The 21,407-nt window shown below is 38.6% G+C and overlaps 1 protein-coding gene across 1 annotated transcript in view; it reads right to left on the bottom strand.

Annotated features, from left to right (window-relative positions):
- Positions 1-21,407, bottom strand: part of ATRX (alpha thalassemia/mental retardation syndrome X-linked) — a 63,976-nt gene that overhangs the window by 37,145 nt on the left and 5,424 nt on the right. The window contains 8 exon segments of the mRNA XM_010015574.1: positions 217-325; positions 838-931; positions 2,629-2,811; positions 3,315-3,445; positions 9,824-9,902; positions 11,999-14,898; positions 16,059-16,126; positions 18,012-18,121. Coding sequence (XP_010013876.1) covers positions 217-325; positions 838-931; positions 2,629-2,811; positions 3,315-3,445; positions 9,824-9,902; positions 11,999-14,898; positions 16,059-16,126; positions 18,012-18,121 — 3,674 coding nt within the window.

Raw genomic sequence — 21,407 nt, 5'->3', positions numbered from 1 at the left:
TCATGCATTTTTTATCAAGAACTAGACAGGAAATGGCTTTAGTTAAATTCAATGTTTCTTCTCCATAATGGTGCCATTTTAGCACTGAACTGACTTTGAGAAAAGTTGTACTTTTTTACTGTACTTTGTACAGAGCTGTTGGAGCTCCCAAGTCCCTAAGCCAGAAGAGACAGGAACTCCTTTTCCCATCTATTAATTCAAAACACAATATAGTACCTTATTGTTGTTTTCACTTGAAGAATCCTCTTGAACCTTGATACGCCTTCGTTTCTTTTTCTGTTTGTAACTGCGCTGGTTCTCTTCTGCCTCAGCTTTCTTGGCAGATCTATAAAAAAAAGGAAAAAGGCAGTATTAACAGTACCACCTCACTGAAAAACAATGATGGACTCTATTGCTAAATAATACAATGTATACTCCTTTTATGCCATCAGGTGTTTACTTTCAAATTCCCTCCTCCCCCTCAACTCACTGGACACACATAGCAACAGCCTATTCCAGACAACCCTGATGAATCTCAGAAGTAAGTATTAGCTTTCTACTGCAACCCACCATTCCTCAACTGATACTGACACAGATGGCATAAAGATGCTCATTTTTTATTAATCTTTTGTGTGTTCTGGCTCACTAAATCACTGCGCAGCACAAAGTGGGGTACAAATTCAAAACACTCCCATTTGCTGCACAGTTAATCAGCAGATCCCAAATTATAGACAAGTATCATCAAAGGCTTTCAGGACTGATGCAAAGTCTTTAACTTTTACCATCTCACTACCTAAGTGGCACTATTAAAACCCAAAACCCAAACACAGGATAAGCATAGCTGTCTCTTATTTATACCTTGTTCTTGGACGCTGGTCATCTTCAGACTCACTGACCTCTTCACTAACTGCAGATTCATGAAACTCGGAGTCATTTGAATCATCACTGCTCACTTTAAAAATAAAGGGTGATTTCATGTTGACTGGTACTGCAAAGTTAGCAACATGACGCATCTTCTAATTACACAACAAACTGCTTACAGTCAACAAGCACTGTAAAAGTCCATTTCAAACAGTACACGACCCACTAAACACACTAATAAGCAACAGGAATATAAGGGGTAGAGTAGAAAAGCTTAACGTGTAAACACTACCTGAGCCCTGACAGATGGCATGTTACGCCAACATAAAGACTTGAGATGTTTATGCATCTATGTATAGTTTACAGGCAAATGACAGAAAGCATTGTATTAGAAAGTAACACATTTCAAAGACAGTGGGTGAGGAGGAGAGAACACAATGGGGAATAGTAGAGAATTTCAGGGAGCAAAATATGCTTTTCAGTGAAGTGAAAGCTTTTGTTTTAAATGTTTTAGACATCATTTTAGAATCACACTTTACAATTTATGCTATAATCCTTACTTACTAACATTTGCAATTATATCACCCTGTTTCTGGCTTGAAGTTTCATCAGGTAATGTGAATTTAAAACGGACTCAAGAGACAATTAAAAATACACCTAAACTAGAGCATTAGGTAATACTTCCATAACTACTTTTAGGAGCTACCACTGGTGTTCATAAGTAATTAAGACCAGCATGCCACTTAGCACCTTTATAGTTTCTCTTTGACCTTGAATGCAGTGGAAAGTTTAACTGGTTTATGAATAACAAAGCTTAAATCAAGCATTGTTTTATATACACGGGGAAATGTAGTATTAATAACACAGGGATAAAAACTATCAAGATGAAATAAAGTCTATTGTTCTACTTGAGACTACTGAACTTAAGAGCTTTACACTACAGCCTGAGAATTAATCTGGCTGCACCTCATTTGCACATTGCCATTGTAATTTACAATTAGTTTTCATGAAAGAAGTGTTGTTGGTAGAGTTATAATTCCATAAGGAAGGAAAGCATGAATATATATTCAGATAAAAATGAGGGTTTCCATGAAGGAAAATGGCAAACAAGTCACATTGCATCTTTCAGTCTGTGGAACACCACAAAGAATGGCTGGCAGTAGCGCATCACCAAGAACAGGGAGGTACCATGTACCCTTACTTCCACTTGCCATGAAACACTGTCAACACTGACCATATTGACCACCGATAAAAAGCATTTACCTTTCTACTGCTCCCCTCCCCTGCTCAAAATGATTAAAAGCAAGGGGCTGACACGTTCTTTGTTCTTGCATGCAAGGATGGAAATGAAAACTCCAAGCCAAGCACCATTTCACAGTGCCATCTGGTGTTCAACTACAGCTTGTGACATTTAAATTCCAGGCTGGAGAAACTCCAGAAGCACCAGGGCCTACTAACAGTCCATGTTAATGGGAGAAACTACACAAAGGGCAAGACTGATTTTCACAAAGTGGACATGCTGGGCTGGCCTCTGTTATCTAAGATTCTTATTCCAAGACTCAAGCAGGTTAATCCAATTCAGAGGATACAATAAGTAGAGGTAACTCCATCTGTATTCAACATTTGAAATAAAACTGTTAAACCCAGATAAGAGAATTCTAGATTTAACACACGGGAGGTTTATGCAGAGATTGTGGAATTAGAGAGTTCCAGCTCTCCATTCTGACATGCTTTGGACTTACTCTATAGAAGCAAGCACTTGTGCCAAAGCCCATTCGGGTTACGTACCTTTCCTTCTATTTCTGCGCTTCCCTTCTTTCTTCTCTTTTGGTTTTGCCTTTTTTTCTTCACCAGATTCTCCATCGCTCACTGTCAGCTTGTGCCTCAGCAGCCTGTGTCTGTATCTAGGCTTCTTTGACTCTTCTTCTTCCTCTGAATCTGATTCAGAATTATCTTCCTTCTCATTCTCTTCTGTCAGAGATAAGAGTCAGTAACACATGCACACTGGTCATTTTTTTCTTACTTAAATTTGGCAAGAATTAAAAGCTGAATTAATTGAGGCTCAATCCTGTGCTTTTCCAGGAAATCACAGGCAACAACATACTGTTGTTTCCTCAAATCTGAAGTATTTTACACGGGATTGTCTGCTCCAATGACTGTATATGTTAGTCAAATCTCTCCTGTGTGTTTGCACATCTTAATGTATAGATTATTCCTCACAAATCCCTCGGACTTCTCAATTAGTGGCAAAAATCAGACTATTAAAAAAAAAATACACTTACAGGAGAGTAAAAGAGATGATAATCCTCATGTCATCTACATTGGCCTCTATTTGGCAACTACCCATCAACATCAATGACATCTTTTTGGTGAAAACTGAAGAAACTTTAGAAATGATAATTTTCCCAAGTAAGCTTTGAAATTACAACAGGCAACACAGCACCACTTTTTCCCAGATGCTTTTTGGTGCTCACCATCATCTCCTGTGTTTTCAATTTGCTTTCCAGTTTTCTTTTTTCCTTTATCCGAGTCATCATCTGAAGATGCATCCTCATCAGAGGAAAGATTGGCTTTGATTTCTTCTAAAAGCATTTTCTTGGCAATTCTTTGAAGTAAAACAGAAAAAACTATTTATTCCATTGTTCAAGGAAATCTATGAATGATAAGTGTAATCCTATTCCATTCTGAACGTCAAAAAAAAAGGCTTGAAAGCTGAACAAAAGAGACACACAAGATGAAGAGTCATTGTGGTAAGCCAGTACATCAGCAAAATCTTAAGTGTAACCTGTTAACTTGATTTCAGGCAGCAAATATGTGTAAATGCTTCTTAATAAAAGAAGTTTCATATTGTACAGCAAGACTGGGGATAAAATGTACAGAGCTAAACATTTCATTTTATTCATGGTCTATCTGGATGGACTCTTTCGTCCACTTGGGATAGGCACTTGTATGAATTCTAACTGCTCATGAACACAACAACGCAGCAGATCAAATCCTAACACTCACATCATCCCCCCACCAAATGATGATCATGCTCACTTGATTTAAATCAATGAGACTCGTTTCCTGAGGCACTGAATCTACCTGACTGGTGTACACATAAACAGCAGTAGCTTTTAGAGCAGTGCACCACTGAATGTGTGTTTTAAACAAGGAGAAAAAGATTACTGCAATAAGGATTAACTCACAGCTTTAAAAAAAATCAATAAAAATAATGAGTGTATTGTCCTGTCTCTACATATCTCACCTTCAACTGTGTCACTGTTCTAATCGCCTGGGCCCACCCTACCGGTATTAAATGCCTCAGGGGAAAAAACCCCACACTGAATCCCTCAGGTAACTACAAGCACTTGCTTTAAAGCAACTATAATGTGTATACACAGACACAAAAAAACCCATTTTATCAAACATTACAGGACCTGAACTTCACAGATAAATTACAATCTTATTTCCTGTTCCACAAAGTGTTCGCTCAGCTTCTCGCAGTTTCATTTCAGCACAAGAGTGTTTTCAGCTAACATACAAATAGTTACTATGGAAAAATGATTGATTTTCGTGCTCTTGCAACATAAAAATAATCTTACATCAATCTAGCCAAGGCAAGATATAAAACACGTCAAATGCACAGGGAAGAAGTGGACTTCTCTGAGAACCTGTACAGCCAGGGGAAAACACCCCTGTAAGAATGAAACAAAGCCTTCCTCATTGAAGTATCAGAAATGTGAGAGTTTTCATCCCATGGACATCAATTTTAAATGATCAAATCTGGTCTGATTTGCCTTTCAGGAGAACGGGAAGGATTTTATACCAGCCAAACCCCGTGAAACTGAGCCACAGTCTAGGCTTCACTTGGAAACACCGTAAGAACAGTGATCTCTACGTACAGCTTCTTACGCATTAGAAAATTAAGTTGTTGCTTTTATGTAGTGCGTGTAAAATAAGTTTTAAGAAATCTGAATTCCTTTTTCAGCACGTAACGTGTCCCTATGGCCTGGATTCGGCCTAAAACAAAGGAACTTTTCAATGCCATTTTATTTACCACTTTTCTGAGTGGTAGTCTAAACACACCGAATATTCTAAAGCTATACTCAGTTATTATTAAAAGATGGAAGTAAAATGGTTTCATAAAGATTAAGGATTGCTCAGCAAGTCACAGACTGTCCACCAGCATTGAAACACCCCCCCCCTCTTTTGAGCAGTGGCTTGTGAAGAAACAGCTGATTAAAACTGTAAAATGCAGCACTCATGATAAGCTTTGATTCCATACACATGAACAGATCATAGTGTGAACCCAAGGAAAACATGAAAGTCTATAGATACGTAACATCCTCTTCCAAATGCTTTTTTGCATTAGGTCCTTCCAGAGGATCTGGAAAAGGGATTTGGTTATTTTTGTTGTTTGTTGGTTTGTTTGGTTTTAAACCCACCACATTGTGTATAATAGCAACAAGAACAAACAGCTCCTTATGTAAGAAACTGAGACTCTACTTCTTCCATCTCTTAATGGTCACAACTTCTTCTTCAAAATGAAACTGCTTGGAATGTCACAAGTTGGCTTCTCTTTAAAAGCTTTTCACATGAATTAGTAACCTTGAATCCTACTCCAGGAAACGCAGATGGCAGCAATTTGGCTACTTTTCTTGTTTACAAAAATAACAATATTACCACCAAAGTTTTGCTTTGGAAAAAGGAAAAAAACCACAACCCCCAAAAAAGTAGAAACATTAAAAAGAACTGCAAAATTTTAGAATTCAATCTGAAAGCTCTGCCTAAAAACACTGCCTCTGACTTACTTTGGATTGTCCTCAATTGCATAAGCAAAGTTAACACACTTGTACGTGTACAACCGTACTTACCTCTCATACAAGTCACCTTTAAAAATTTGGTTATATGTTTTTAGACAAAGGTTGACTTTGGTTCTTAAAAGAAGACACGCATTTGTCTTTGTTCTTTTATAGATACTGTTTTAAGGGGGGAAAAGGAAAGCAAATGCATCATTCACATAAAAATACCATGCACAAAATGCACTGCCTATAACCAGAAGATGCTGTTGTTTTCCTACTGATCACCATCATAACCACCAAGCAGACTGGGTAAACTTACTAGTTTCTAATTATTTATAACAACATTAAGAAGTTTTTGCTTTTGTACTCTGCAACAGGAGATTATGAGTTTTTTTTAGCTAGGATAAAGATTCAACCACTTTGAACCAAACTGAGATGAAACTGTCTGTTCAGTGAAAGAAGCCACATTCCCTTCAATGCACTCCACTGGTACAATGTTAGGCTAAAAATGTAAGATATTGTTGAGACATTCAGAATTTAAAAGATTCCTATTTTTAATGGAACTATACATCTGACAGGAGTTTAAAGTGTAAGCAATATTAGTAGCAAACAGATTAAGTCTTGTTAATGCATCTGACAAATGACTGATAGAACAAATGGTTTAGATGAATTAGAATAAAGTGAGTACTGGACTCTTGAAACTGGTTTTAAATTAAATCATATGTGGCTCAGGAGAATGTATCAGATTTCTATTTTAAGATATAAACCCATTTAAAGTGACCAGGCTTCTAAGCTAAGAAACTTCATATGGCAGCTTTAATATTTTAGTACTTGCATTAACATCAACTGCAAGTACCAAGAAAAACAAGCTATGACAGTGTGAAAACTCCCTCGCTCAGTTCTTCCAGAGAAACCCGTGACAGTCAGAAAGTATCACACTATTTACTCGAGTCAAGGATGTAAAAGATATTCTTGGCCAACCAGATGTAACAGTTGAACACTATAAACAAATTTAATTAAGAAGCACAGAGAGCTGCATGACCTCCAGCACAGGGCTTCAGGTAGTGAAATAAACAGACACCCCCCTGCATCTCACTCCTTTCTGCCACTGATCTGCTGTGACCTTGAGCATGTCATGTTGCCCTGCTCCATCTTATCTAAACATACTGTGAGATTTGCTTAAAAGGACATTTTCCCAACAGGCTGGGACTGCAATCTCAATCAGGACATGATGAAAACCAAGCCTAGAATCAAATAACAGCATATAATTTCGTATCGATCGGGATTTAAATAGATTTCACCTTTGTAAGAATGACACTAACAAGTAATGAATTGGTCACTATGTGTTTTTTAACTTCTGCTCAAAGAAAACATTTCTGGAGAGAGATAAGCAAACTGGAAGTTATCCAGGGGTTGCTTAGTCCCAGTATAGGACTATTTTCAATTATCCTTCAGACACTGCAGCAAAAATGGAATAGTAGGTGCAGCCTCTTATAATGCCGAGTTAAGTTCACACCGTAATTTGCACCATTCTTGTTCAGGAATTTGAGAGTGCCAATATGATGGACTCAGTAACACACTGTCAAAAATCTTGGTGAGACAATGCTATGACTGTAAAATTAATTCTTCTCCTTAGAGTCACAATTTTATATGTTAGTAAATGATCATGGCATATTATTACCAACTGCATTAGGTCAACTCACACACAGTGTTCATAAATACCTACTAATTACCTGAAGCAACCAGGCTGCCCAAAACAAGCCTTTGGGCCGGAGAGGACATTTTTATGTAGTTAACAAAAGCCACTATTCTTTCAGCCACAGCACTACTGAATTAAATGGGCCTTTGGTATGTTACTAAAAAACTTAGAACCATTTAAAATAGACTTTAAGAGACAAATATTTGGATGAAATGTCACAAATGTTAAAAAAAAAAACAAAACCAAAACCAACAAAAGAAAACAGTGGAAAGTGCCAAACACCTTGTTCTACAGACTGTGCTGTCTTTGTTGGAACAGTCCGATTTGCAAGCTGTCAGAGTTGTATTAAATTAAATGCTGGGACAAGAAAAACGTTTTACAAAAATTTATTGCAACCATCAAATACTTAAAGGCATTCTGCATTAAATACACTATTGACTTCTTAATAAACAAAACTACTGCAAACATATTAAACAGTACCATTTAAAAGATCAGAAGGACCAGTAATAGATAATTACACAACATAAGATGAAAGCATACAGCACTGTATGTCATATTATGACCCACTTGGATATTGCATTTTAGCAAAGATGATTTCAAGACTATTAATATTCATGTCATGCACATCCAAAGGTATTCAAATAACAGAACATCTAAACTAGAGACTTGCAAACATGAGAGTTCCCACACTACAAATACCCAGTAGGTACTAGGTACCCTCTTTGGCCTGGAAGAAAATAGGCAACTTATCTGAAGAGTAGGTAAACTATTTAAACACTTTGTGTTTAGTAAACAGAAGAACAAGCTTTTAACTTCTTGAAATTTGTGCCATCTTTTTACATTTTATGTACCTGATTTGGGTGCCAAGTACAACGCATGATGAATTGAGAATCAGACTGCAGTTACCAGTTAACATGTCTGAAGGTTGACAAAACTGTTTATTGACAAAACAGATCCCCGTCTCATAAATATATATTTTAAGTATTCCCTAAATAAAAACTTCAACAAAGATTCATCTCAAAAAACAAAGTACACAAACTGGTTTTCAAATCCCGAATTCATATTAGTGATTTGATCAATTGGGTTAATTCATTTCCCAATATAGTTCTTAAATTAATACTTAAGATCTGCCAGTGACATTTGTAAACACTGAACTTTGACAAGTGTATTTGCTTAGTTATCAACCAGAAACACTTAACAAACAAAAAGGAAAAAAAGAAGGGAAAAAAAAATCAAAACAGGACTGAAATTAAAGAATCAGAATCTTCTATTACCAACGTTTACATGTTCTGCTTATGACCCTGTGCTGTGACGTCCCTAAAGAGCATCTTTCTTTAAAATCTGAATTACTTGATTAAATTTGATGACTGAAACCAAGCAAGAACTACATCAGCAGCAACGGTTTGATGCCAAACTGAGGTCTGTGAAGGATATAAGACAGTGTTTTGAAAATTTACTTCAGCCACAGATCAAAACATACAACTCTGTGAAACACTGATTCCATCTTCTAAACTAGTAAGGCTCAGAAGCAGAAAAGACTCCAGCAGCAACTGTGCAAAGCTATGAAGCTGGTCCCACACATGCAATATGGCCAAGAAAGATCAATCAGTTTCTGAAATACTGTATAAGAAGTTGCTGAACAACTCTTTGCTAACTACAATAGCTTCCAAAAAAAGAAACTGTGGCTCGGAATTGAGCAATACTTCATGTTGTGCATTCACTCATCAGGCAACGAAGCGTCTACGTTTTCTAACCAGGCTAATTTTGATGGCTACAGTGGTACTTCATTTTTATTGAACTTGAAACTGAAGCACACATAAGCCACAATTCTGAAAATGCCTATGCAAAGACTTAAAATGTGTGTATGTATCATTAGTCTCTGATACCAGTTGAGCCTATGCACAGTGCTTGTAGAATCAGGGCCTTAACTCTCACGTTAGTCACTTTAGGTGTTCTCTAGTGGATTAAAACTCAGTTTAAAGAACAACTGAAAATATCTAATCCTGTTTTCCCCTATATTTGTGTTTTCTCTTTATTGAGAAAAGGTGTTTCAATTAAAAAAGCAAATTAGGTAACAGTGATAAAACCAAGTTCAGTCGGAAAATCTTTAGCACTGCATATTGCACAGATGCAAGTTTTCACCTTCTAGAGCCACGAAACTAGCTGAAATTCACATTTATCAGAAGGAGGTTTTTACCTGCCTGAATGAAATCCTCACCACTTTCAATGGGAACATAAACCGGACAGTGCTGCAGTGCTTTTATAACACACCCTATGCCAGGTGTGTTAGCTAACACTTCTAAATACTTTCTTTGCATTTCTGGATTTTGGCCTCTGTTTTCTGGCCCCTTGTTCAAACTTGCGGGAGGCCCGTGAGCGAGTCTTTACAAGGCAGGCAGCCGTGGTTTTTACAACCTGCTTGCTCTTCCGTTGTGCCGGTTTGCGCCCACGCCTAGGGTGTGTTATAATCTTTTTTAAGTCCTTACGGATGGTATCATACCTATTCTCAGGATCGTCATCATCATCATCTTCCTCCTCCTCCATTGGAACAGCCCTTGATTTAGTCTCTCCCTCATCTCCTGGGGGAGGAAGGGGAAACAAAGAAACAGAAGACATGAACACTTAATACATGGAAACCAGCAATAAACAACAGAGCACATGAACAACTGTTTCCATCAAGAACTCCCATATAAAACCAGCTTGGTAATACCACCACTTTTCTACTAGCAAAGCAGCCAGTTACCTTGACATATAAACCCACATTTTATATATATATTTTTATTAAAACAGTATTTTATTATTAAAAGTCTCTAGTTTTTCAAGCAGCACTTTTATCCACACCATGCTTGGCTACTACACACAACTTGCACTTCTTTCCTTATTACATACTACGAGATTGGGGTTTTTTTACACCAAAACGTACAGAGACTGAATACTCCACCTACGAGTCAGAAATGAAGTTTCCTAAGAAGTTCCTGCCCCATGTCAGAAGCTCCACTACTGAACTTGTGTAAATGGAAAAGGCACACACAAATGCATTACAGAATCACTCACCAAACTTACAAGCTACCCTGCTGCTAATTAATAAGTACTCAAGAACAGTAATTCTTGCCCATTTTTGCTTTCTGGGTATCAAATATGATGCATGTCCATTTGCTGTGCACGTGTAAAGACTTATGCTTTGGAAACTACGCGTGCTGACCTTACTGCCAGTATTAAAACTCAGCTGCACGATGTGGATAGTCTTGTATGGAAAACTCATCAAAACCAACAGCATGGGACACATCTTAGAGGAGACAGCACAGTACAATACCTGCCTTTAAGCTCCTCTGCGCTCCCCTGGCTGAACTGAGAGGAACTCAGATCATGCCTAGCACACTCTCAGGCCTTCCCCCTTTCTTTTCTCTCACGATTCTGACTCACATATCAGTCAGTCAAATCCACTCATGAGTAAAATTAAGCTGAGGAAAAGAGACCTCAAAATCCTAATGATCGGAGATCACCTCATTCTTAACCTCTATTGATTATCTTCTACCTGCAGGGAAAGGACTAAAACTAGACTGAGAGGCTTGCTCCAAGTTGTTTTAACATACGCTTTTCCTGGAATTACCAAGCCAGACGACTGACAGGACTGTGGTAAGGGGGGTGATCACAGAAAGTCCCTCACTCTTAAGCTTGGAAAAAGAGTAATATCCTGCTGGTTGAACCAGATTGTAAGTCTTATTCAACAATCAACCCACATAGCTCGTTCAGACACAGGGAAGACTTCTCGTTTATTCCCCTACTAAGCCAAAAGCAAACTGAGAAAGGGCAAGTTTGCCTCCTTTTGAGATAATGTAACAAAGGCAGGTTCTCACAGAATCATACAATAATTAAGGTTGGAAGAGACCTCTGGACACAGAGGTCACAGTATTACACGCACAGAGAGACACAATTAAACTTGGGACCTTAGAAAACAAACATTACAGGCCTGTATATCATGCAGAGTACGAAACTTACTTCCCAACTGCTACTCTACAATGATGCAACATGTGCAGAAAGTTCTATGGAACACCCTTAGAAGCAAACAAATAGGAAATAATTTACCTGTCCTGGTAATTAAAACAGAAAATACGTTTTTTTTTCTAGTTTAAAATTCATTTGCTAAGGATGTGTACTGTCCATGCAATGTGAAAACTACCCTTCCTTTCTAAGTCCTTTAAAACCAACTGTTCAAATTCAGCAGTTCTGAATTCCTTTCTAACTTTCTGAAGACAAAATACACTGATGAAGGAGTTTTATCTTGGCAGGAATTGCTACTACTAACTTATGAGGTGACAAATTGGGAGTTCACTAGATATCTACTGCTTAAAACCATCTTCTGCTCAATAGCACCTAGGCAGCCAAGCAGAGAGGAACAGGCTTTTGAAAGCTGTGCTGCAAGGCAACACCTGCTGGCTTTACAAGCTATAGCTTCTCAAGCCTCTCCATTTACACCAACATCCTCTCTTCCACGAGTGACAAACTGCATAAATTGAAACGGGTGCTTCCAAATCAGTACCAGAAAACCTAAGTGGTTGCAAACATCTGAATGTAGAATTATCCACTTATGAGTAATTTCACTTCTAGCCCAAATCTCACAAACTTCATCTATTAGTACATTAATAACACATGTAAATGAACAGCTCTTGCACACCTGATGATTGACAAAATCCTGTACCAGCAGACAGCATTAAGTTTTCAGTCACTGGCATAATTTTCTGCTCATCACTGCTTCCATCACCTGTTGAATTCTGTTCATCATTTTCTTCCTTATCAGACGAGGAAGAGGAAGTGACAACCACCTTTTTTGATGCTTTCTTTTTTAAATTACCCTTTTTACTTTCTTTCATTGACCCTCTTTTCATCTTTTTCTTATTGTCTTCATAAGACTCCTCATCAGAAGAGGACGAGTCATCCTGTTCCTTCTTGGAAATCTTCTTTTTGTGACTGATTTTCTTCTTTTCTTTAGTTTCAGTGTGGGTTTTCCTCCTCATGACATCTTCAGAAGAACTCTCCTCTTTTAGGGGAGATTTCTCAGCATCAGAGGATAAATCAAGCTGCACTCTCTTAGATACTCTCTCTCTTAAATTCCTCCTTTTCTTATCTTTCACCACTGGCTTATTCTTCGTTTTGTCATTCTCAGAAGAATTGCAGCTTCCTTTCTCAGGAGATTAAGAGGAATCATCTTGTTCTTTCTTGTAGCTTTTTGTTTTCAGTTTTTCAGATTGCTTTGCTTTGCTTTCCGATTCCTTTTTATTCTTCAACCTGTCTTTCGAAGAATCAGAATCATGCTCTTTCTTCACAGATTTCTCAGTGCTCTCTGAAGATGAATCTTCTTGTGCCTTTTTCTTTTTCAAATCCTTGCCCTTCTTAACTTCGGTCAGCTTCACACCTTTAGAACTCTCCTCTTTCTCCACTGAAGACTTCTCAACATCAGAAGACTCATCATGCTTTCCCTTTGCAGCGTTCTCTTTTAAGTCTCTGTTTGTCCTTTCCTTAGCAGCTGACCCCTTGCCAAGTTTTTTATCTTTAGAAGAATGATTCATCTCCTTCTCTGGGGAAGACTTTTCAGCATCGTCATCTTCAGAAGATTTAGCTGTCTCTTTCTTCAGATTTAGCTTCCTCTTGCTGTTTACCTTCTTCCTCTGCTCTTCCTCAGAGGAATCGTAACTATCTTCTTTCTGTGAGTATTTTTTCTTAGCTTTTTTTGCAGCCTCAATTTTACTCAAAATTTTGATTTCTTTTTCTAACTCGGAATCATAGTTTGAAGAATCCGAATAGTTCTGCCGTTTCTTTTTAGCAGCGGCAGAATTTTTTGCCGATTTGCCTCTTTTAGCATCCAAATCTGAACCAGAGCTGGAACTTTTCCTTTTTCGTTTGCTATTTTCATCCTTCACTGGTTGATTCTTTAGAAACGTTGACGTCTTCTGATCATTTGTTGGTGCTTCACTATTGCTATCGATGTCTGAAGAACTACGACTCATCATAGCTACTTCTTTCAGAACAGCTGGCATCTCATCAGAGTCCGAACTGTGATCTGATACGTATGGCTTTTTGGATTTAGAAAGTTTATTAGGCCTGGGACCATCAGCAGCACCGTCAGAGGAATTTCTTTTGTCGTTTTTCCTCCTTGGTTGCTTTGATGATTTTCTCTTGCGTTTTTCATTACACGTGTCATTGCTGTCTTCTTCCGAGTTTGACGTTAAAGGACTGATGTCTGTTTGGCGCCTCAGCGGCGTGGTCTTCACACGTGGTGATCTCCTGAGATCAGATTCCTCTACAGGTGAGACAGTTTCATTCTCTGTGGAAGGCTCACTGCCAGCATTATGGTTTTGCTTTACAGAATCACAGTTTGCTGCTTTAGGTACTGCATCCAAATCCTTACTTCCCTTTTCTAGATTGCTGTCCTGATCGTCAGCTTTAACTGTAGACTCCGAAATGGAAACAGGAGTCAATTTTACAATCAATTCTTTTGTTCCTTTAGCCGATGATTTTAACTTGGTACCACCTTTGGTATCTTTCACAGGAGTGCTCAATTTTGTGCTTGAATTTACAGTCTCATGATCAGTTCCTGTATTTCCATGGTCTTGCTCATCCGATGCAATCTGAATCTCCATAGCAGATTCCAGAGTCTCAAAAATATCTTCAGGAACAGATGAGGGAATGGACACTATATCCATGTCTAAAGCCTCTGTACTATTAGGTTCATACTGAGGTTCTTCACGTCCGCCAGACTTTTTCTCTTCACCAGAAGTACGCTTGTTATCCGTTTGTTCCACTGTTGGAACACTTTGATCCATGGGCTCACTGTCAGGCTCTTCTGATACAACTTTCTTCTGTGTCTTTAGAGTGTCATCCTCTTTTAATGCCACATGTTCCTTTCCTTCATCTTTTTTCACCTCGTTTTTTTCTGATCTAACATCAGGTTTTTTCTCTTTGGTATTTTTGAGTTTAACATTCAAAGCTTGAATCTCCAGGTTCAGACCTTCTTTTAATGCCAGATGAGCTTTTTTCATGTCATTCAACACAGATTTAAAAGCTTTTAGCTGACAAAGTTGCATAGTTGGGCTTCTTTCTACATTTTCTGCAGCGTTTTTCAAAAAGTTTACAAAGCTAGAATTGAGATTTGCTGTCGTTTCAACCAGCTTTTTTGTTTTCTTAAGCAAGTCTTTCGGCACCATAAGTGCTTTATAAGAATACGTTAGTGAACCCGAATAGGAATCATCTATTTTTTTTTCTTCCCCATTACAACTGGAATTATTCCTCTTTGGAGAGAACTTGACTGTGTGATCATAGATTTTACTTTTTTCACTTTCAACTCTGATCTTTTTTTTGTTTTGTTGCAGCAACTGTTCTAGATTTTCAAAGACACTGTCACATGCAGTGACCAAGTCCAATAAAGGCTCTGGATGGCAAATGTAACAGTGCCACTGGTTATTCTCATCCAGTATAGTCGATAGCTCCTTTCGACCCAGGTTGCGCAAAATGCACTTTTTACAGAAGGCGTTATGGCAAAAGTCACAGCAAATCAGATTTCCACCTTCAGCACACCACCTGAAACGACACAGCAGAGACGTGAGAGTCCTACCTCTGTACTAACAGAGCGACAAATCTGAGTTTACCTACTCCTCACTATCCGAGAGAGGACTTGCATCTTAAAAATTCAAGTGATAAGCAGATACCCATCAATGGAAAACTCAGAATGGTTCGGGTTGGAAAGGACCTTAAGACCATCTAGTTCTAACCCCCCTGCCATGGGCAGGGATGCCTCACACTAGACCATGTCGCCCAAGACTCCACTCAACCTGTCCTTGAACACTGCCAGGGATGGAGCATTTACCACTTCTTTGTGCAACCTGTTCCAGCACCTCAGCACCCTCACAGTAAAGAACTTCCTCCTTATATCAACCTGAACTTCCCATTTAAGTTTAAACCCATTCCCCCTTGTCTTATTGCTACACTATTGAAAGCATGACTGGAAAGCACTCAACTGAGAACTGGGAAGTCAGGAAATTAAAAGTATGAGACCAACAGTGCACAAAGTTGAGATGGTCAGTAATACCCAAATGCAATTTCAGCAGTGACTTTCAGATTGGAGAAAAATACATTTTATTTTCAGTGTTTTCTTCTGAGAACTGGGTGAGGTTGAGGGGATGGAGGAGTGATTTCTTTTATTTTACAGCAAAATGAATTAGTTTAAGTCTTTCTAGCCTTAACTGGTGTATTACTACTGCAGACACATGAAAAAATAAATGGTTTTGGGTCTATGTCTAGCTTGCATAGTCTTTGATGAAGACCTGAGAAGTGGCTGACAAGCTCACTCACAGGCATCACAGACTGCTCAGTGCTGACTGGATTACACATTTAGATACTGGACATAAGGGCAGAGAAGTACTTCAGTATTTCAAAAGTGGAAATCTTGGAAAATTAAGCTTCTGTGGCTCACAAGATTTAGAATGTCACACCCGCTTTGAAAGCATTTGTAAGGTGGCAACGCCATTTAGTTAGAAATGTGGTGTCTTACAAGCATTTGCTATTGGGTTTCTTTATAAAATGCTTTCCTGTTAATTACCAGAACAGCAATAAAATATTGACATAAACCCTGGGGTTGACTGAGCATTTCTTGGAGAGAAACAATTGTTCTGTTCTGTATCTGTAACTATTTTCATGAGAAGAAAACAAAACCAGAAGAGCTGCGGGTTTCGTGCACTCACCTACACTGTTCATCCATTCCATCAGAGTCACGGCTAATGTCATCGCTCATGTAATACTTGTAGCAAGTCTGTAAAGAAAGAGATGTGTCAAGGAGTCTTTTTATTACATGTCAGTAATGCTTGTTTTCAGCATGTCTTAGAAGCAAGCCATTAAAAGCAGCAGTTGCAAGGTGCTCAGCAGTCTAACCCTTCTACATTTGTGTTAATCTAACAAACACCTTCCACAGACACAACAGGTCCTAAACCATGACTTTTTATTTAGATGCCTCAAGGTTTATGTAAAAATTATATAGTTTTTTGTTTGATGGCTGCACATTTGCATGTTTTAGAACATCAACTGAACGTTTCTCTTCAAATCTAAGGGCTTTTCCATCTATTTCTCAGGTAAATCAACATCACACCTTCCCTGACACAACTAATCTTACATAAATTACAGTTTTCAGCTGTATGCCCATTATGTTAGCAACTGATCCCATACGTCTTTAAATCAAAAGGTCTTCAGTATTTATTCTGATGTTAACATCAAAGGCTTCAATTTCCAGGTACAAACTAAGCATTTTTGGTAATGGTAATAGTAAGAAAAAAATACACACAACTCAGCTACTGCAGCAGTGGCTTCTTTAAACCAAATTTAGGGTTCAGGGTTTTTTTCTTCCAGTTACTAGTAAAGAACATTCTTCCAGACTTGAAGCTCTACTTGAACAGGGACACAAGATATTAGCTAAATTCTGTCATTTTACCCAGTGAATTCAGTATCCAGAAGAGGCTTCAGCACCTGAATTTAAAATGATGATGCCTCTTGATCTGAAGCAGAGTTATACAACTGTTCAAAGAAACTAAGCAAGTAAGAGCAAACAAAAAAGGCCAGTAAAAGTTGATGTTTGCACATTTGACATAACAGTTATAGTCAAAGGAAAACAGCTTCTCAAGTCTGGGCCTGCTTACCTAAGCAGGAGAAAAATAAGGGAATAACGAGGCACAGAGAGCAATGGAAGACATGGAGTACACAGATCAGGGATCTCCATTGCTCTCTCTCACATATTCGATTAAGATACAGAAAATTTATGGGATACAACACATGATATAATTCTCTAGCAAAGCTCACAGTCAAGAGCTGCTATTGAAACCAACACCCTAAATAAGTTTCCAAAAAGAACCAGGTAACTTGCATGCATTGCAAGAACACCTGCAATGAGAAGGGGAACGCCAAATGAGCGTGGTAGCGCAGATTTGGATCTACCTTTAGAGGTATCCTTAGGAATACAGAATCTCTACAACTATAGAGAGACAGGCAAGAGAGAGATCTCTCTATCTCTCTTTGAACATTAAGAGGTCTCCACAACAGGAGATAGGGATGTCTCCTTCCTCTCCGGTTCCCCATCTCTTCCCATTGCAACTTAGGGCTGCACCGAAGCCACCCTGAAACCACGTAGCTGAAGACCAAGATGCTGGTTTGGGATTATGGACCAGATCATCATTACACATGCTGCTACAAATTAAAACGGTCCAGGAGCTGTACACAGGTGAAACTGATGCAGTTTGGAAGCTACTTTTCCACTTCTTATTCCAACGTCATTTTACATGAAATGCTTCACCCGGAGATCCAGAATTGAATCTGCTCTTACAATACATTATGAGTATGCAGAAATTTCACATAGATCATTTAACATAAAAAAATATAGTAAAACGATAGATTTAAAACTGTAAAAATAAATCACAAAGAAACCACAATCAGTTGAACTGGGGTATATGAAAATAGGAATATCAATTTGTAAGATGTACTTGCCTTTTTGGTTTCTGCTTTTAGTTTCCTTAATTTTAACAGTTAACAACTAAAAAGCTTTTAGGCTAATAAACAACAACTACTCCCACAGAGATCCCACCCAAGTCAGCTAATATGACATTGCAAACAAAACCAAACAGGAATAAACTGTAGAACTGTTTATCACATACCTTACAAATAAGAACTTTCAGTGTAGGATGTCTATAGATTGAATCCTTTTGAAAATGGTTCACCTGTTGGCCACAAGCTGTACAGCTTACAATTCCATGTAGTCCTTCCTCTATAGAGAGGATTATAAACCACACATTAATTGGTTTTGGTTTTAAAGAAATCTCTATATAACCTTTTCATTTTCTTACAGTGTTTTGGCCTGTCAGGTTTTTCATATGCCTTTTCTTTACCACTCAGCATTACAGAACTCCTGTAACCACTCACCATTTAAAGACAAAGAATTTTCCTCTTAATTTCTACACTCCACTTGGGGTCAAGATACTGAGAGTTAATTCATATTAACTGGTGACCTCGTGAGAACACACTTGAAGAAGAGTCATCACTAAAACTCTTTCAAAGCAGCTTTGATATTCTGTACAACCTCCCTCATTAAGCCTTTATTCATCAAATGCCATTGGAATTCATGTTTGTGGTACAGTATTTCTTTCACATACAGTTTTAGTTTCCCAAAGAAAAAGATGGGAAATCATTACAGAAAACGCATGAAATTCTTATAGCAGTGCCTGAAAAAAAATCTTCTTCCCACTCTCTGTCCCTTCTTGATGGTGGGTTGTTTCTGTTTGGGAGTTTTTGAAACTACACTTTTGTCATCTTCCTGATTGCTCCCATATTTTGTGTACTACTGTGCTCCTGAATCTACTTTGGGACAAAAAAGCTTCCCTTTAATGTCAGTCCCACAATGTGCTTTGAAAGGTGGTGAACTTGAGGCTGGTTTTAAGCTTAACTGAATGCTTACAGCCTGAGTACAGACTACATATATGTATTTTATTTTTCTAAATAACCACTGCCACAGAGTTAGACCCAAGAGTCAATACCACAGTGTCACAGAACTGAATGAACTCAAGACACAAGACTTAAAACTCCGGTTTAACCTTAAACAGGGGAAGTTCAGGTTAGATATAAGGAAGAGGGTCTTTACTGTGAGGGTGGTGAGGCACTGGAACGGGTTGCTCAAGAAAGTTGTGAATGCTCCATCCCCGGCAGTGTTCAAGGCCAGGCTGGATGGAGTCTTGGGTGACATGGTTTAGTGTGAGGTGCCCCTGCTCATGGTAGGGGGGTTGGAACTAGATGATCTTAAGGTCCTTTCCAACCCAAACCATTCTATGATTCTATGAACACAAGCTACTAGCAATTTCCTGTTGAAGCACCATCTCAAATAGGTTACAGGCCAGTAAGAACAACTAATACACCCTTACAATGAATCAGTGGAAATAGCAGTCCAGAATTTGGAATACAAGATTTGTTGTTTCCAACTTCAATGCATGCATGAGCTTGTGGACTTGCAAAGCACCTCTCATGACCTCAGAACCAGCTCAAACGCCCGTTCCAAACACTGCTGTCAAACCTGAAATAAACACATCCATCCTATCGTACTACTTGGAAAAGAATACCACATTCTAGTACACCAAGGAGCACAGAAACCTACCCAGGCTCTGTCAAACATCACAGCCCTTAAATGGCTGTAAGGATCAGAGGGTAAGAGCCAACTGAAGGAGAACAAGCTGTTCACTGCCAAGTCCCAAGGCACATTCCCTTCTCTACAACTTTAAGGGGAAGCACTACTGCCTCTTTCCTAAAATCTGCAAGTTGGCACCAGGAAAAGAATGAGAGGATAATTTATGAGGCAACCCTTTGTAAACCATGCTGCTACTACTACAAACGATGGTGAGCCAGAAGAAATTGAACAGCTACTAATACTGAGAAAACACTTACTTCAAAAAACATTCCTAACTACAAGTTCATTAACAAAAATACAACCATACCCATCCTGCAGACACAAACCTTGAAAACAAGGACTGACAAAATGCCTCTTACAGTCCTGGATAAGAGCATCTGGATGCTAGAAAGGCAAGAGCTCTTACTACGATCTCCAATATGAACAGGACATGTAACTCCTAGTAAAAATGCAGAGATGCACTCCACAAAGAACAAGACAGGCTGGCATTTTTTATTCTGTTATTTATTTACTTGCACTGTGCATTGAATTTGGGATCTCAAATAGCTGGGACTACACGCTTACCTGCTTAAAGCAGTAGTGCTCAACCCTGTGCACAGGCTTGGCACCTCCTTGTAACAGCAAGAGAAAGGTAAGAGCCATTTCATGCAACCAGACTTGCTGCACACAAGTGTAAAGGGATCTGCACTACTTCTGCTGTGCATGTCACCAAGTCAAAGTGGTTTGACACATTCCTAATCCAGCTGCTCTGGAGGTAGACTGCAGTCATGTCCCTTGCCTGGCTACCCTTTCTGCTTTGGAAATAGGGACAACACAGGAGCAGGCAGTACCTATCCCATTTCCCTGAATGTTGACAGGAGCTTAACACATGGACTGGAACAACTTTAAAAATCAAGCCAAAGATTATGAGTAGTGACACAGACACAGCTGAGCTTACCCTGGATAAAGGTATGGCTTAAACTCTTGATGTCCCTTTCAAAACTCATAGTTTATGTCAGGCACCAGTATGTGAGTAACCAATCCAGATACACAGGGCAAGGCCTGAAAATTCTCTAGGGATAGAGAAAAAAGCTGGAAGGGCAGGTCATATGAAGTGTCCTGGGGATGCAGACACAGGCCACAAAGCTCAAGCAGGTCCTATATTTTTAACACTGCACTCCTGAAGATGTTTGTTGGACCTCTTCTAAAATTGCTATAAACTCAAACAGAAAAAGCATTCCTATATGCTGCACAGGATATCTTGCATGAACAGAACAGATCTGACTTTAAAGATTAATAACTAATAGAAAACATCAATGCTCAAAATGTGATTAAAATCATGCATGAGCCCATATGTATGCACAAGTACATTTCCACACAGTCACATTTTACTCCTCTTCAACCACAGATGGAGAAATAGCACTCACTAAATTATAGAAGACTTCAAAAGAGAGCAAATGATACAATGGGGAGAATGCATAGTGTGTACCTGAGCTGTCTGGATATCCTGGGGACTGCTGGAGATGTGTAAACTCAGATACTGGTAGTAGTATTAAAGGAAGTATCTGCCTTCTTACAGGCTACTTTATATATAATCCTTCCTCTCCTTTACATTTTGCAAAATAAATGAGCTATTAATTTGTGTTGTCACTATAATTTACCTAACTTCTCCTCAGTTTTAGCAGCAGCTATGGAAGACCAGCTGGAACAGCAGCTTCTCAAAGGTAATCCTTAGAAGGGCCACAAAATTTCCCACAAAATTATAAAATATATATTTTATATAAAAAAAAATAACAAGAAGAAAAAAAGCCTTTGAAATGTTAGCTCACTGACTGATAACATGCCTATACCCTGCTCAAATATGGTTGCTTTTTTGGTGAGTCAGTGAATGTTCCTGAAT

The sequence above is a fragment of the Nestor notabilis genome, unplaced genomic scaffold, assembly GCF_000696875.1.
Source record: "Nestor notabilis isolate BGI_N333 unplaced genomic scaffold, ASM69687v1 scaffold15125, whole genome shotgun sequence".
Classification (NCBI taxonomy): Eukaryota; Metazoa; Chordata; class Aves; order Psittaciformes; family Psittacidae; genus Nestor; species Nestor notabilis.
The sequence above is the reverse complement of the archived record's forward strand: the minus strand, read 5'-3'. Positions and strand labels throughout refer to the sequence as shown.